This window comes from Polyodon spathula, chromosome 5 (assembly GCF_017654505.1).
Source record: "Polyodon spathula isolate WHYD16114869_AA chromosome 5, ASM1765450v1, whole genome shotgun sequence".
Classification (NCBI taxonomy): Eukaryota; Metazoa; Chordata; class Actinopteri; order Acipenseriformes; family Polyodontidae; genus Polyodon; species Polyodon spathula.
Genome location: NC_054538.1, coordinates 26,165,004 through 26,183,632, shown reverse-complemented (window position 1 = coordinate 26,183,632; position 18,629 = coordinate 26,165,004). Strand labels below are relative to the sequence as shown.

The window sequence follows — 18,629 nt, the reverse complement described above, 5'->3', positions numbered from 1 at the left end:
AATGCCTTCAGGATTACATTTTTTTTATTAAAATGAACCCTCTTATCTATAAGTAGAATCCGAAAAGCTGGTCCATGCCTTTTTTCTAGTCTATGATTGATTACTGCAATGATTTGTTGGCGGGGTCCAGGTAAGATCAGTATATATATATATACACACACAAACAGGAAAATGGGGGGGAAAAAATCAAACAGCTGTATTTAGTTTTTCTTTCTACCAATTTGTGAATCATATTGTTTGCTGGTTGACTGCTGGTGTTTGCAAAAAGATTATCTTTCAATTGTGGAATTACCAGGCAGTGGCAGTGCCAATGAACAAAGAAGTAGCACAAGCCATGCAATCCTCATATAACATACATAAACAGCTTTATTGAAACTGTAGTTATATTGCGAAAGCCTTATAACCATGGCCAACCAACAATGTAATATATAGTACTATAGAAGAACACATGATTCTTATTCCCTTACCTTGGTATTTCAGTTTAAATCCTTGCCTGTTGTCCGAATGATCACTGTAGAAATGAACCACAGTTTCATGTGTTGTGCTAAGTATGGATGGTGGGATTTCTGTACCACTAAACTGGCCAATTAAGGAACTAGTATGATGTGGTCCTTTGTGTATTTCCAAAAAATCATGATTGGCTTCTGAAGAGAAGTTCAGGAACTGTAAATGTGCACCTACCAAAAGGTAAAACACAAGAAATTCAAACATTAGTTATTACAGTAGATGTTTTTCTTGTATTCAGTTACTGTGTGTTTCAAATTATTGGTCAAATGTCACACCAGGTTAAAATTAATTATTTGATATACTGTGTGCAAATAAATGCATCAAATGAACCAGTAATGATGGCACAAGCTGTATTAGCAGTACTGTATCATTAAAAAAAAAAAAAAAATGTTAGTTTCTAGGAAACTTTTTACTTCCTCATTTGTACTTCACAACACTGTGGTCCCCTATTGGGAGTCAATCCATGTGTGAAGAATCATGCATAGGTAATCGTTGTGAGTAATGATTGCAGTAAAGTGAAAGGGAAAGGGATTGAAATAACATCCAATACACCTTGAAAAGAAATGATAAGATCTTTGTTTTGACTTCTGTTAGTTATATAGTGGCATTCGTTAGCTGACATTGCATTACAGAGCGCATGCACCTTATCAGTGTGTTGTTTGACTTACTATATCAGGCATAAAAAAAAAAAAACATACCACACTGAGTTGCTGAACCGATAATAAAGTATTGTATTTAAAGCAATACCAATTCAGGGTGTCCTCAGTTGGTAAAAAGCATAGGACGTCATGTAACCAGACGTGGATTCGTTTTCATCAACGCAAGTCGGTTAATTCAAAATGAAATGCAAAGTTGTGGTCAAAGAAGTAGAAAATGTGCATGATTTGTAAGCAATGAACCAGGTTTAAATGACTAATTTCATTGTACCTTCGTTTCCAAAGGCTAGAATAATCATTTGTCCTTTGTGTGATATGTATTTCCATACATATCTTGAAATGCACCATTAAAAGCATTTCTTTAAGAGTCGCCAATTATGTTTTATTTTTTCGCCCAGTCCCAATTTTTGTGTTTCATTGAACTGTAGGATCTCAAGACAGATCATACCAATTTTAATATTATATTATATGGTTTATTTTCAAAGGCTGGTATTGCTTTGAGCTGAATACCCCGGAAATGCTGACAATTGTAACATAACACTGACATGATTGATTCACACAGGAGTAAAAAGACACAGGACACATAAGTTTGAAATTTTACAGAAGGTCCCGATGTCCTGTAAAATAATCAGAGGATCTTAGAGAAAATGATCTGGGAAAAATAGAAATGGATGGCTCACACAGGACTAAATTTCACAGATGTTGGTAAAACTTCTGAAACCACCTGTTTATGTAGTGGTTTTTAGTCATGCAAATCAGGTTTAATACTATATTTATGCTGGCTACTATATTAAAAAATATCAAGATTATTTTGGGGTATTATCTCAATGTTTTTATCATGTTATTATACTGTAACGTGTCTTGCAACGCACCCGGGGCGTGGTGATATTAGAGTATATCACACACCCTGTTGTGCCTTATTGCGCTTATAAAATGGAAAAAAAAAAGGAAAATCATTTTTTAATTAACAAAAAATTAATTTTTTAAAATATTCTTCCACCTAAAGCTGACGTAAGAAGTTTCAATTACAATAACTTAAACTGCAACAATAAACCAAAAATGAATTAATTAGAAAAATAAAATTGATCTATAGATATTGGATTGAACACTGCCAATTAACGTGCAGTTTTTCTGTATTTGATTTGTTATACTTCTTGTAATTCTTGGTTTATTCATTACATTTTAAAGTAAAATATTACTGCCCAACATCATGACACAACACAAATGAGTCTGCCTTCAAATCACGCAGACCCTTCCTCACAAGCCCTGCAACAGTATCAGGTGACAGTGCTGTTTGTTTTTTTTATTTATTTATTTTATTTATTTATTTATTTATTTTTAAATCGTCCTTTGTTATCCGGGGTAGTGACAGGAGGTATCCATATCAGATTTGTGCTACTGCTTCACAGTGGCGAGAAAGATGTTATTTGCTTTATGGAATACCCGGTTACTTATCAAACTGTGGTGGACAAAGTAGAGTATTAATGAGCCAGTGTTAAGAAACAATATGAAACAAAGCAGGGCTCAGCAGAAGGTATGATTATCATCGTACCTGGAAACATTTCTGTGGAGAAAAAGGTTTGGCAGGAATTGTCAAGATGCAAGTTACAAATACTCTGCATCAGACCACACAGCTGCGGCATCAGGCAGGGCAGGAGATGCAACCAACCAGAGAAGAAAGGACAGAGATCGTGGCAGCAGCAACAAAACATCTATTTAACCACCAAAGTCTCTTTTAACAGCGATCCAAATCTTTTTTTTTTTTTTTTTTAAATCTGAAAGTTTAAGTATTTGAATACTTACTTTTGTCCTTTTTCACTGCTTTAATTATCATTGGTTCAGACTCATTCAATATCTGATGTGCACTTTGCTTTCCCAAAAGGTCAATGTCTACATAAATCTCAGTCATATCTATTGCAATAAATTCCAATATGTCTACCTTTTTTTTTTCAGAATTATAATGGTGTATGGATATCTACCAGTGATTTGCCCTATGGTGATATGCTATAATATCAACACCCCTATGTGACTGGTTTTCACAAATCAAGATAGAGCATTTAAAATACCCATTTTATAAATAGTACATCATAGCTATACATATGCACCAAAAAAAAAGTAATCCTTTTGTTATGATATCGTAAATATGTGTACCCAGGTGCTTGTCTGAGGTATTGGGGTTCATGTATAGAGGCTGTAGCCTTTAAGAAGAAAATCATGATGAGATATTGCTGAAACCTTGCCAGCTGATATTCAAATGGTTATTGCTTAAGTGCAAAGAGGGGCTGTATATTATTAACACCAGCAGAATACAATGACATTAGGTTATTATCATAACCCTGGTTCCCTGAAATAGAAATGTAACCATTACCAGATGGGCATTTACCTTCTAAAGCCCCAAAACCTGAATAAGATATAACAAAGCTGCTCAGCCGAGCCTGTGATCCAGTCATACCCGTCCCCGAGGGTATAAAGGACTGCGCACAGATCTCAGCATTATTTTTCCTTCAAATGGGCTCGCTCATAGGCAGTCCTGACTGTGTCTGCTATCCATTTGGACAGCCTCTGCTTTGACAGGGCTTGACCATGGGACTTTGCCCCACAGCAGACAAAAATAGTTTGGACTGCCTCCAACTTTTTGTCCTGTCTCCAGTTCCACAGACTGGTTGACATGAAATGCCAAGAAAGTCTTTGGCAAAAACATAGAATTGGTACGGAGTGTAACCTTTGTCCTGGCTTCTGCAAAAATTAAGTATGCTTTCAAAATTGAGAATGCCTGCATCTCACTCACCCACATTGCGGAGGTGATTAAAAGGAAGAAAGACGCTTTAAGCAATAAAAATTCAGCTCAGATGAATACAAGGGCTCAAATGGAGGCTTCATGAGGGCATCTAGCACCACGTCAAGCCTCCAGTGAGGAACACTATCCTTCATAGGCAGATAAAGCTGCTGAGCCCCTTTCAAAAATTGCCCCGCGAGGAAGTGAGCTCCTGGGGAGACCGAGTCAATAATGACATGGCAAGCTGAAACAGCTGCCAGATAGACCTTTAACGTAGAAGGGGATTTCCCCTCGTCAAACAGTTCCTGCAAAAATTGCAGTATAACTGCCATGGGACAGGTCGTGGGGTACAACCCCTGAGGCAGGTACCATGTCTGAAAGACTCCCCACTTGTATCCGTATTGGGAATGCATGGACACTGCTCTGGGATTTTGCAGGGTGTCAATAACCCTATTGGACAGACTCAGATGGCTGAAGTGCAGCTGTTCAGGGGCCAAACCCAGAGTTGCTAGCTCGATGGATCGGGATTCCAATAGGTCCTCTGCACCCATTCTGAGCAGGTCGTGGCGCTTGAGCAGTCTCCATGGCTGGCTGCTCAGGAGCTGCATCAGGGTTGAAAATCAGAGCCCCCTGGTCTAATAAAGGGATGCTATGAGCACCTTGGCCCAGTTCAGTCATAGGCTCGTCATCAAAGATGGACTGCCTTGTCTCAGCTGCTCTTGGACAAAACTCGCAGAAAATGTGGTTCATCTGTGCCTCCTTTGCGTGCTCGTGCCCTAGGCAGGAACAGCTTCTGCCATACTTGTCCTCAACAGGCAGACTGGCCCTGCATGTCTTGCAGGGACAAAACCCAGGCATTACGCAATGCAGTGTACAGTAACAATGTACAGGTGTTGCCTCAGTCTGCTTAAAGACAGCAACGGGGCTGTTCAAGACACAGATAAGACCGACTTGGTAACAGGAAGAGGATTTAGCACAGCTCAGTAGTTGTTGAAACCAGGACGGTAGCAAGACTGTACCGGTTCGACGATATAAATTTTGCTACTTTAAATACTTGTTTTAATACTTTATTTTAGTTATGGAGAGACCGGACAAAAGACCTGACATTCAAATAGATCCAAAGTCCCCTTCTCCCACAGCCAATTTGAAGAAAGCTAAAAAGGCTCTGATCTGGAATACGGCATGTATGGACGAAGGGCCCTTTTGGTGACCCTTTGCTGCAGTGGTGCTGGAGATCAAGAATCCACTATCAGTTCTTGCTGCTGACATTGAAGCAATCCAGATCAAGTTGAACCTTTTCAAATACAGTTTCCTCCCTGTGCAGGCTGGATTTGAACTGTTGCTGTTTGGATTGCGTTGTCATCTCTTGGCTCCCTTGTGCTTCTTCGTTAGCTCCTCAATGCAATTGTGTACACAGAAATTCAGTCTCACTCTTTGCTGCTTTGCAACAATGTGGTTCTGTTATGGAAAATTGTTACTGTTTTATAGGGTAACTGTTTACACTGTTCACTTAGCCTCTTAAATCGACTAGGTCTATTTCTGACAAATATTGCTATTGGTATCATTATTTTTAATATTAGTATTATTATTTTATCACCATTATTATTATCATTATTCGTTTTAAACATAGGTTTGTGCTTCCTCTCATTTAACAGAAACTGTAGAATAAACGATCACTTAAAAGTTTAATACTAATTTATTTTCACATTACAGTGTTGAATTATTATATCATGATAGCAGTGCTATCTTCTCTAGGTACACCTTAGGGTCATTGATAATTATATAGTCGGTCAGTATAATAATTTGTTGATATATATGCAACAAGTGAGTCAAGTTACTATTATTTAGCTTTTTTTAAACTTTATTACATTTATTTACTTATTTCCATTTTTATTTACTTATGGATTTTGGTAGGGGCTAGATTGTTGTGCTATCTAACAACGACTGAAACAAATTAACACGTACTGTTTCTTGCTTGTCACTAACGTTGGAATATGTGTATAGGATATTATTGTATATGTCTCCAGAGACTTCAGATTGTTCAATGATAGTAATGTATGTTGATAATTTATATATGCTTCTATTAATATTCAACAATCTACTGATGTTTCTTTTTTTGCCAGTTAAATTGAGGCACGTTTGTCCTCAGATATTGGCGCACATGTGCATAAATGTTTTTTTTTTTCTTTCTTTGGTTACTTTGTTTTATTGTCTCTTTTTCAGATTTTTTCAGTTTACTATTAGAAAGGGGCTGGTCTATTTCAATATTGCTGGCCTGGTGGTCTGTTGCTGTATTCTCTCCATTGGTATGTTTAATCTACAGACAACGTGGGAAAGCTATAAAAAAGGCCAAAAGATGCTTGGATATATAGTGAAAAGTGTTGAATTTAAATCAAGGGAAGTAATGTTAAAACTTTACAATGCATTAGTAAGTCCTCATCTAGAATACTGTGTTCAGTTCTGGTCACCTCGCTACAAAAAGAATATTGCTGCTCTAGAAAGAGTGCAAAGAAGAGCGATCAGAATTATTCTGGGTTTAAAAGGCATGTCATATGCAGACAGGCTAAAATAATTGAACTATTCAGTCTTGAACAAAGAAGACTACGCAGCGACCTGATTCAAGCATTCAAATTCTAAAAGTTATTTACAATGTCAACTAAAGGGACTTTTTTGACCTGAAAACACAAACAAAGACCAGGGGTCACAAGTGGAGATTAGATAAACAGGCACTCAGTACAGAAAATAGGAGGCACTTTTTTAACACAGAGAATTGTGGGAATCTGGAACCAACTCTCCATTATTGTTGTTGAAGCTGACACCATCAAGCTGCTTGATGAGATTCTGGGACCACTAAGCTACTAACAAACAAATGAGAAAGATGGGCTGAATGGCCTCCTCTTGTTTGTAAACTTTCTTATGTTTTTATGTAATGTAGGTTTGTAAAGCTCTTATGTATGGTTGTTTAGTTTTTCAGGTAGTGAAAACTTTCCCAGCAAGAGATTTGTTCTCTACTGTGAATTCTGAATAATGAATGACTCTTCTATTCTCACATGGAATCCGTGTGGCTTGAACTCACCTATCAATATACATAAATCTCTTGATTTTTTGCAATGAAAGCGAGTCGCAATAGCACTCATTCAAGAGGCTCATCTCAAATCTGCAGATGTTCACAGATTTCATAACAAACATTATAGAATTATTGCACACTTGTCCGCTTCAAATGAAATGAAGAGGGTTTTAATTCTGGTGAATAGGAAGCTCAATATAAATATTATTAACCAGGGTAATGATGCGGAGGGTAGATTTTGCTTTTCTGTTATTATGTTAAATGGGTTCAAGCTCTGTTTATCTTCTCTCTATGCTCCCAATGTATTTGACACTCAATTTTTTCATATTAGGCTCAGATTATCTGCTGTGTTAGATACTCCATTCATCCTCTTAATGTGCGCTTGCCAGCTCCACACGGCAAGGATCTCCCCTCTTTTGTTTGCTTTCTCGTTGGAGACACTTGCTCAGGCTCTTGGGCAAAGCCCTTTAGTCACCCCTATTGATGTAAAGGGCTCTAAACTTCATAGATCACTCTATGCACATGATATACTGTTATTCCTCTCAGATATATTTGTTACTTCCCTAAGCTCTGAAATTATTTGATGAATTTGGTTCCATTTCTGGCTATAAAATAAACTGGTCCCAATAAGTCTTGATACCTCTGAACTCTGCAGCTAAAAATCCCCTCTTGGTGTTCCTCTCCAGAGTCAGTCCACTGGTTTTACTTATCTGGGCATCAAGATATGCACTAATTTTCAACAAATGCATGAAGAAAACTTTATAGTGCTTTGACTAAAATCAAATCTGACTTGCTCAGATGGTCACCCCTGTAGCTCACTCTGCATGTCAAAATTTCAGTTATAAAGATTAATGTTCTTCCACAAATCAACTTTGTATTCTCTGTGCTTTCATTATCACTTCCACATATATTTATAGAAGAAATGAATTCCACATGCTCTAGTTTTATATAGAATGGTAAGCGCCCAAAAATTAGATTAACAACACTGCAGCACCCCAAAATACTTGAAGGTTTAGCCCTTTAATTTTATTACTGGGCCTTCCAATTGAGAGTTTTTTTTTTAAATCTGGATGAACCTGAGACCTTTGTGCTGGAGTTCAATGGAAGAGGTGATAACTACGCCGATCAGATCATAAGATCTTCCCTTCTGTGGTCTCAAACAATGAGCTCTCTCTTTCTTCGAATGGGTCTGATTATAGATTTTTGACATTTCTCTTAAATTACACAAGCTTTCATCCATTTAGAATAATTCCTTTCTGCTGAAGGGCTCTCAACCTTTTGCATACCACCTTGGTCCACAAGAGGTGTTTATATTTTGAACAATATTTTTGACTTTAAAGGTTTACCCACATTCCATGTAATTAAGGAAACATACTCGCTCCCTGGTTTTTCTTGCTTTGTATATCTGTCCACCCACCCCATAGTTGAACCTATAGTTGAACCCATAGTTAAACTTAGTAAGCTTGTTGTCACCCCCAACTGGGATAGCATCTGGGATAACCTCTTTACATCATCCAAGAAATTGGCACACCAATTGATTAATTTTAAACTGACACCTACATTTTATGCAACCCCCTGTCAGAAATTTCAAATGAAAATTGCCCGTGGTCCTGTGTGCCAGGAATGCGCTCTAGGAACATCTGGCACCTATCTGTACATGTTTTGGGAGTGTCAAAAAATGAAGGCTTTCTGGAAATTCTTGACTTCAGTTATGGCCAAATTAATTGGAGTACAGGTGCCGCAGAGTCCAGGAGTGCTCCTTCTAGCGGATGATTCCCAAATGACCCTTTCTTTACAGTCAAGGCAAATATTCATAGCAGGTGAGACAGTAGCTAAGGAAACTTCTGGACTAGTCTGGACTATCTTTCAATTCTGTATGGCTTTGTTATTTAGTTGATATCATATTACTAAAGCAAGGTTGCACTTTGCCAGCTCAGACCCTGTTAATACTTGGTCTTCTAGAGCAAGTACTTAAAATGTACTGCTTTCTGAGGAGGCACCCCCCCCCCCCCCCCCCCCCCCCATGTCATAACTAAGGCCCTGTGAAAATTGCGATTTAACGGGCTGCGCGATAACCGAGGTCGGCAGACACACAGGATCAGTATGGGTTACACATTTTATTTGTTTTGCAAGACCTAGTGAACATGCACCAGACGTACTAGAACTAAAAGCTGTACTTGGAGATACACTTTACCTACAGGCTGTTAATTACAACACCATTTCACAAGCTACTGTAAAGTGCTTGAGTAACTTTGATGTTAATTTTGATGTCAGTGCATTTATCTGTATATTTGCTGTTTAAAAAAAAAAAATCTGTACACGTAATATATTTTATATTTCCGTGCACATTCCGCGAAATACGATACTTTACCCGTGACAATGCCATGAAATTGCACCTGGACCTGGCTATTAGTGTAAATCAGAGCCAGGTGCAGGGTTTAAAAGGAGCACAGTTAGTCTGCTCTAGGCTGCTGGTGTGTATAGAAGCCCGCTTGATAGTGTGCTCAAGCATGAAGAAAAAAAGGTACTGTGTGTAGCCTTTTTGTAAACTAGTTATTTGTAAAAAAAACTGTGTTTTTGGTTTGATTTTGTGTTAACATGTAAACAGCTTAGCTGTCCTGTTTGTTAGTTAGGTTCCAGTGTGTTTGAGTTATTGCTCGAGTACAGCTAGGTGTTTGTTTCGTTTTGTTTATTTTGTTTTTGTAAATAAAAGTGCACAACCATGCTAGCCTAGCACATGCTTAAACCATCCAATTCTTAACAACCACAACAGAGAGAATGCATTGTTATGGAGATCTGGATGAGTTTTCACACTTCATCATGTCTTATCAGCATAAACTTTAAGGCTCATGATAAAATAAGTGTGTAACAGGACCATTTTTCTTTATGGTGTAATATAATTGGACAGATTTTGAAGGCATGCTAATACCACCAAAAAACAAACATCATGAAATTAGTTTAAAATATAAAATGTTAAGCTGTCAACTTTTTACCAGTTTTATTGTAATTGCAAATAATGTAATTTATTAAAGCTTTATTATATTGTTTATCATTAGTATGTATTTGTAAGGATCTGACATTTCTGCATTCCTGATGGTAAAAAAAGACAACATTATAAAACCTACTTAAATTCTGTCCATCAGCATTAAAAAATAAAGTATGTTTTGTTTTGCTAAACTGTTTACAGTAAATTAAGCCTTACCATATCCAACAGGTAGTAAGATCTTCCATGTACAGTCAAGATTACTAGGGTAGTTTCCTGGAAAACCAGGACTTAGGATGACATCACTCATTTCAACCAGTGTTCCACCACACCTAGCTAAAAATCAAACACAAATAAATACAGAGATTGGATAACAAACAACTCTCTAACATAGTCAATAGTATATAGCAGGAGTTGGCAAGTGGTGGCCCGCGGGCCAATGGCGGGCCATTTGAGGTTTGGTGGCGGCCCCTCTGAGTTTTATTATCAATGTATTACATTTCAAAATTAAATAAATAAATAAATTAGATCCAACTCTTCGGCACTTGCGCAGCCAGCTTCTATATTGTTGCTGGAGTGATTTTCTCACACCGCACACAGTCTGTCAGTGGTTGTTAGGCAACAGTTCCAAGGCACGCAACCAACGTCACGTGGAAGTACGTAATCAATGCTTATGCAGTAACTGTGTGCGAAGGGCTGAGCCAGCGGAACGACAGAGGTGAAGTTGTCCAAATTCAATTAATTGTTTGTTTTAATTTAAGAGATTTTTTTTTTCCTTGATAGGAGCAAACTGTACAATTTAATAACTACATGTAATGTTAAATGGGAATAGATTAAACCTGCATTTGTGTGTTATGGCTGCTTTTGGTGGGAATCCACGTACCTTCATATACTATTTGCGCGCTTATTTTGAGAAACACAAAAGTAACGGGCAGCTAGTTAATGTAAATGATACCCATTTAAATAGTTATTTATCTTTGCTGTTGCACAGTTAAGCATTGTTTGAATTCTGTGTGATTTAAGACTGTTGACTGAAACGACGATAGCAGTGGTATAGCGGTAATGTCTTTGTTCAAAGATTTCCATTTTTTAAAATAAATACAATGTGATTGTACTCTATGATTTGCCCAGTGTGTTTCTGTAAGTTTGTTGGTATTGTGCAGGTATTACAACCTGACAATTGAGTTAAAAACTGTTCAGTTTTGTTGGTGACAGCCCACAAGTCGTTTTGTGGTCCTCCATGGCGGTCCCTGGTTTCGCTGAGGTTGCCGACCCCTGGTATATAAGAGCACTACAATCAGACAGTGGAGCTGATTTGAGACGTTAATGATTAATCAAGGATACATTCTTGAATGAGCTTCTGACCCAAATACATAAATGGTGTCCATCTGTCCATTCATCTGTCTATCACATTCTACATGGCAAACACAATAACAACCTTACAAACTTATCTATATACTCTAAGTCTCAGAGTCCATTCTGGATACATTTGTTCATATAAATATAATTTCTTATGTTTTATCATTAACTTTTTAAAAGTTTGTGCAAGTTAAAGCTCTTTGAAAGTCAAAACATGTAAGAATTATATATTTTCATAACTTCCATTGTAACAGCTGTTGCTATAGCACAATGAGGAGAAACAGTCCCTGGTGGTTTTGCCTCCCTAACCCAAGGGAACACCAGAGCCAATGCAACGCTCCCTTTGGAGTCCCCAGAGAAGACCAGCCTACTTCACGCAGACGGAACGTGGCCTGCACTGTATGGTCTCGCACACAAAACTGACTACAGGTCAGGCAGGGCAATCGCCTATAGGACATGTAAACAAAACCCTTTCTCATATTGCTCTGCTGTACTCTCCTCTGTACACCCACCTCGAGCAAGGAGAAAAGCAGGCTTATATATCGAGGCCGAGGGATTTAACTAGCTAGTAATTATTTTATTGCCCCTCAGCCACAATCTGCACGAGTTTATTAATGCATCCCATCCACTCTGCAACACAAATACAAAAAACAAACACGGCTAATTTGTTTTAATTTTTAACCTGCATTAAGAAAAAATAATAAAATGATACCCTAGCTTTTTGTTGAATACAAATGAAACACTAAAATGTTGAATTCTTGTTGTGAAGAGATAACTCTTACCAATGCAGAGAGGAGGTGGGTAATTCCAGCGACGAACAGTCCCTGGCATACAAGATATGTGGGAGTGTCCCTGTAAGTATAGCAGAATGTTAGAGTAGGTTTATTAAACCAGGAGTCCCCAAACTGTTTTTACCTGAGGCCCACAGGTAAAATGTTCAGCTGCATTTAGGCACTTAAAAAACAATTTTTAAACATGTAACACTGTAAATAACCTTAATCTAAATGGTTCTTTTTTCATTTGAATCTTTATTTTTTCTTCATTAGTGTTTTATTGTTGCTTTTCATCATTATGATATGAAAAATACATAGAATGTTGTTACTCCCATTGCCCACTTGGGAAGGCATCATGACCCACCTTTGGGTCATGGTCCACAGTTTGAGAACCCCTGTATTAAACGGTATATGGTCATTCAACTGATAATGTCATAATATGTTAAACCTAATATTTCCTTTTAAAACAATATTATTGCGCTGATTGCTTGGGCCTTGTAACTAGACTGTTGTGTTAACCAATTTCATATTGGAATGACATGTTGGGCTATTTTTAAATAAAAAAATATACAACAAATGAATGTGAAAACATGCAAATGTAATAGCAGCTTCTAAATAATCCAATAGTGCATGTCAGTAACACATACTCCTTTCCACTTACACGTGTGCAATTCATTTTGCCCGATGCCTAGGATAACAAGTTTTGCAGTTATACTTTGTCTGTCAGTCAAGTAGTTTTTATTTATTTTTCCTATGTTTGTTCTGTTGCTAGAAAGACACTCTGGGTATATTTCTAGAGAGCCACGCAAGCATAGGTGGCGTGTGAGTCTTTCGTTTGGGAAGGCTATTCTATGCTTTTCCCCCTGCATTTATTGAACCCAACGATATAAAGTAAGATACACACACACATTATATATATATATATATATATATATATATATATATATATATATATATATATATATATATATATATATATAATATCCTGCGTCTTTTTGAGAACTTGTACTGTATAATAATTTATAGCACAAAACAGAACTCAAAACCACTCAGGGATGCTACATATATATATATATATATATATATATATATATATATATATATATATATATATATATATATATATATATATATTTTCGGGTTTTCCCCAGCCTGTAACAGGGCAAGCAGCCCTGTACAGTGTTTATTTTATAACAGGGTTTCCCCCTCCGCCCCTGTACTGTGTTTTGTGTTTATTTATTATTTTGTGTTTATTTTGTTTTTGCAGCGTGAATGGGAAGCCCCATCCACATTAAAAATTCGTGCAGAAGGTGGCCATCTCCCGAATTAATTAAGTGATTAATTTGTTGCTAATCTGGAGATGGTCACCTGCATAAATACCTGCAGCTCGCTGCACTCCGGGTGGGTGTTCGGAAGTGGAGAAGGGGAGAGCGACAGGAGAGATTATTTAAAAACTGAAAACATATAGGAACAGTGAAGGCGATTGCCCAGCCTGACCTGTGTGTGTAGTTTATTTTGTGTTTGTGATTTGCTTTTGTTTCGCACTGTGAGCAGAGTCTTTTTGTTTAAATATTTTATTTGTGTTATTTAACAAACGGAGCATGCCGCACCTGTGAACTGCAGTACCTGCCTGTCTGTTTTTGTTCCGCCTTCTGTCCTGACGTTACCGCAACACCTTTTCCTGCCACAGCGGCCAAATGAATTAAGTTTAACATAGCACTAGCTTGTACTTTAAAACATGTTATGCCTATTTAAGCAAATTAGAAAAACAGTAAGGATAACAAGCTGCACTGTTTTTTAAAACCTATAAAATCAGTTCTTGTCCTACAGTACCTACACCAATTTTGAACACCATTTCCATCACTTCACACCAATTTAAATCAATTATTAATACTGACTATTAAGCTTCTAAACAAGCAGTTAGTATCGTACTTATAATCAAGGGGCATTAGAATTTCATAAGGTATATTTGCAAAAAATAAAACTGCACTTACTGTGAACTTTTGAATATCTATATGGGGCTCAGATCGGCGGGAAGAATAGACATTAAACCAGCCAAACATTGTCTCCTCGAAACTAAATCTTGTATTTTGGACCTTGGTGATACTGCTACAGGACCGGCATAGCCTTGTTTACCTGCATATCTGAAAACTGTCTTTGGTAAGCAAAACCGTTCATTTTAATCAGAATATTGAACTCTGTTTTCATATTTAGAGTACAGTAAGCAGGCAGATGTGGTTTTCTGCTTTCCTTGCAGACATTTTTTCAGAAGTTCAAAATACCCTGCTTTCACTGAAAATGGAGTGAAGGACTGGAAAAATCTAATGAAAAAACTTCACTGTATAATAAAACCAAAATCCTGCAAGTTAGAGTCTACTTTTGTGCGTTTGTGTGTGTGTGTGTGTTTTGTGTGATGGGGAGGGGTTAAGTAGATTTTTTTAGCATTTTGTCCCTTGGACAACAAGTTTTTTGACCACTTTTTTAAACTTTTAAATTGCATTCCTTGCCTCAAGATGGCTTCCCTTGTGGACCTCTCAGAACTACATTGCCCATTATCCTCCTGCTCACTGGTAAATCTACCTCAGTTAATCTCAATTCAAAGATTGGAACAAAGCATATAGGTGAGGGAGAGTATTGTATTGTACTTTTATTGTATTGTATTCATATACTGAGAAAATCATTATAGCAATGGGGTATTATGAAAAGAGCAAAACAAATAATAAATAAATAAAAATAAAAAATTACCTGTAAAACATATCCTGGTTCACAACTCAATGATATCACATCATTGACCAAGTACCTGTCTCCAACCTTTATACCATTGCTGGGGACTAATGGTTCAGGGCACGTGGTAAGCCCTACAGCTGAAAAAATAACAAAAAAGTGTATTCATTTATGTATTTGTTTGTTTTAAGGGTTTTATAATGTCAGTGTAATACAGAAGGACTCATGGTTGCTATGTCAACCTATTCAGTTTGTTTGTTTGTAATTATCAGCAGGTGGCAGTGTCTGTTAATCTGTAAAAACATTCCCTGCAAAAGAAATACAGCATTGTCCATTGTTTAAGGGAACAAATCTGTTAAGACTGAACTGGTTATCATGCATTTATTTATCACAAGGTTATTACGCAAAATGATCTTTCAGTGATTATAAAAAGTTATATAGATTATCTCATTTCAGGTAATTGTGTGTAATATATCTTACCAAACTCAAATATCCAGTGAACTGTAATACAACTGCATGCAATTACCAGGAAAAATCTAATCCCATTCAATTTTAAATACTTTTAATGGAAATTACTATCTTTTCATAAAATGCTGATTATATTTACTAAAATGCTGTTGCTTTTTTGAAGAAAACTGTGATATTACATGCTTTTCACAAGAAAGACATAACAGAAATAAGCTTTTAAACATGTTATTGCTATTATAAGTACTATTGCATGAAAATCAAAACAATCCATTCATTACAGATAATACTAACACTGTATTTTCATACCTGGAAACATATAACAAAGAAAAAATATATATAAATAAGGATCTATTTAAGTGAACTAAACAGAGACAGATCCACCAAACCGTTTAAAAAACCTTTTGACCGACTATTTTCCAGTGCAAAGGGCCCAATAAATCACCTGGTATTATAGAATTATAAAGTGATGATAGATTCACTGCTCTTTAAATAATACAATTAGACTCAACATCGTATCTGTAATCGAAAATATCTTCATAAATTAAGAATTGTCTCAAAAACTAGTTGATTTACAGTAGATTAAATGTCAGTGCTGAACCTTTTTTTTTTAATTTCTGTGATGATTTAACAGAACTTCAAGGTACATTTATACCCACCAGACATGATAACCTTTTTAAAATTCCCTTTGTAGTGCCTGCCAACCATGAAAAACGTCAACCAGTTGGCCATAAACTGATTAACAAGACGACTGACTTTGACCCCCCTCTCACACACACACACACACACACACACATTATATATAGTATATATTTTTAATGTACACTGTCTATTATTTAGAGGATGAACAGTCATCACTAAATTAAGTAATATAAACTAACATTTCATTGTCCATCGTTACAGTACTTCTCATTCATGAAGTGTAAAAAAATAAGGAACAAATATTGGCTAAACCCATATGTATAGGTGCTCTGATTGGGTAAATGGGGTTAGTAGTTTTACATAGAGTCAGATTGATAGTCTTTCTTTATACATTAAGCTATTTTATTGGCTGGAACGCCTCTTTAATCAACTTAACGTCCTATATATGAAAAGGAAATTGAAAAAGAGGCTTGGATATAATCCTAAATGATTTGCTCCTACAGAGCCATTGATCTTTTATAAAAGAAAGGGATTTCTAAAGACTTTCACACATCTTTTTTTTCTCCCACTACTGAGGCAGTTATCCCTGTCTCGGAAACCCTTTGGCATTGTATAACAACTGTGCAGAAGGCACAGCTCTGCCTGGGATAATTAAAATGCAGCTACAGTCCTCACATGCTGAACATTCAGGATGAACTTGGCATCAATGAGACAGCCTGGCTTTTTATAATGAGTGCTACAAAATCCCTTCATTGGCTGCAGTTTGTCAGCTTGTAAGGCTTACTATCACAGTTCTAGGTGCATATATTTTTGAAATAGCGGACTAACTGTCCCACTTTTGTTTATTATTATTATTATTATTATTATTATTATTATTATTATTATTATTATTATTATTATTACTACTACTACAGTACACTCTGTTTATAAGAATCACAGATATAAGAATCAACCACATATAGTGATCAAAACCAATGGGACAAAATCATTCTTACACTAACCGTGCTAAAATAATCTGCTTGTAAGAATCAAGCAATCCACGTATAAGAATAATTTCGGGGCAAACTGACAACATGTAATACGGTACTGTATCAAGTACAATGAGGTGTACAGACAATAAAGCTGTTTTTTAATTTGAATTTGATCACATCTCACATAATTAGGCACGTACACAATGTGGATCGTGCAATAATGTAGGGAACACTGGATAAGTTTGTAATCCAACAGTGACTGTGCCACTGCGTTGTGCAGGTATGTTTTTTTGTGTTCCCTGTTAAGTGAAAATGTGTTTCGATAAAGTGAATACACATTCACTGAATACATAGTGAGTACACCACTGTTATTGTGTGGCAGCGTGGGGAGGTGGGGAGGGATTGCGATGCGACCTGATGAAGAGAAGGGGGGGGGGGGGGGGGGTTGTGACGCTCTGCATCTGTGCTTAGTGAAAAACTGTGAGACTTCCACTAAGTAAGTAACAGATGCTTAAATGCATTGATTGTTGTGACAGTAAAATAATATACTGTAATTTCATTTTAATTAAAAAGCCATTACACGTTACACTGCACGCCAGTTAAACTAGGCACTCTCACGAGATGATTGCTTCTCAAGTATACTGTAGTAAAAATAATTTTCCAGAATGTTTGCTAGTGAACGTACACAAAATTGGAATATATGTACGTGTTGGTTGTGTATTGTTCAAACAGGGAAACCAAGAAAAAAAAAAAGTTTCAACAAGATTCACACAGCAAATAAACAGTTTTAATTAAACAGTGCCAGATCTCAATATTTAATATTAAGTTAATGAGCTGGGGTATTTAAATCCACTACAGACAACACAATCAAAGAAACATCAGTATTGCTCCAGAAACTCTATCCCAGAGAGAAAAGCCCAAGGAAAACTTATTTACTCACTTTTGTATTCCAGATGAAAGCCTGCTGCAGCAACACTGATATCAGAGTGGAAATGCAGATACAGTTGATTAGAAGTACTGTTGAGAAGAGCGGGTGCAGTGGTACCTGAAACATACAGTAAATAAAGTATGATTACTTTGTTAGGAATGTACTTTGAAAACATATTAGGTTGACCTTAGAAGATTCTGGTCTCAAATAATTAGTATCATCAAACTCACTGATTTTAAATGATAATTTTGCCACAGCTACATGTGCTTTTTTTCTACAAGAATGAACAAAAATGGCCACGTTAAACATGTTCAAATGGCTTTGAAACAACCAAGGCTTATTAGCGACTTTTTTACAAGGTGAAGCAAAGTAACAATGCTGAATAGAAAGAAGTACTGATCAGCATAATAATTGTGAATAATAAATTCCCTTGGTAGTCCTCAGTTCAGCGAACCCAGCTTATTCATATTCAAATACTAAACCGCTAGTGGAAGTGGCTTGTAAACTGCAGTTAGCCCATCCACTTTATACACATTTTATATACAGTATAGTTTAGAGGAACTAGGTTGTAAATATTATTACTTCATTTTAGTTAGGGGTTTGGGGACTCAAGCAGTGTGCAGCTTGACATACTGTTTGCTTAAATTATGTCTCTATAACCCTGTGACAGAGACAAATTGATTATTGGCGATAAATCTCCTTCCTGACCTGTGTCGATGCAGTGCAAAGTGCCCTGGACTGGATGGCCTGACATTTCATTCCCAGGGTTAGGTGGAAG

At 36.7% G+C, this 18,629-nt stretch overlaps 1 protein-coding gene across 1 annotated transcript in view; it reads right to left on the bottom strand.

Moving 5' to 3' along the window:
- The window catches only part of LOC121316386 (CUB and sushi domain-containing protein 1-like), a 590,542-nt gene that overhangs the window by 59,935 nt on the left and 511,978 nt on the right, over positions 1-18,629 (bottom strand). Inside the window, exons 40-44 of the mRNA XM_041251464.1 lie at positions 17,864-17,968; positions 14,867-14,985; positions 12,131-12,200; positions 10,209-10,325; positions 468-677 (exon numbers count right to left, since the gene is read on the bottom strand). Coding sequence (XP_041107398.1) covers positions 468-677; positions 10,209-10,325; positions 12,131-12,200; positions 14,867-14,985; positions 17,864-17,968 — 621 coding nt within the window. The remainder of the gene's footprint in view (positions 1-467; positions 678-10,208; positions 10,326-12,130; positions 12,201-14,866; positions 14,986-17,863; positions 17,969-18,629) is intronic.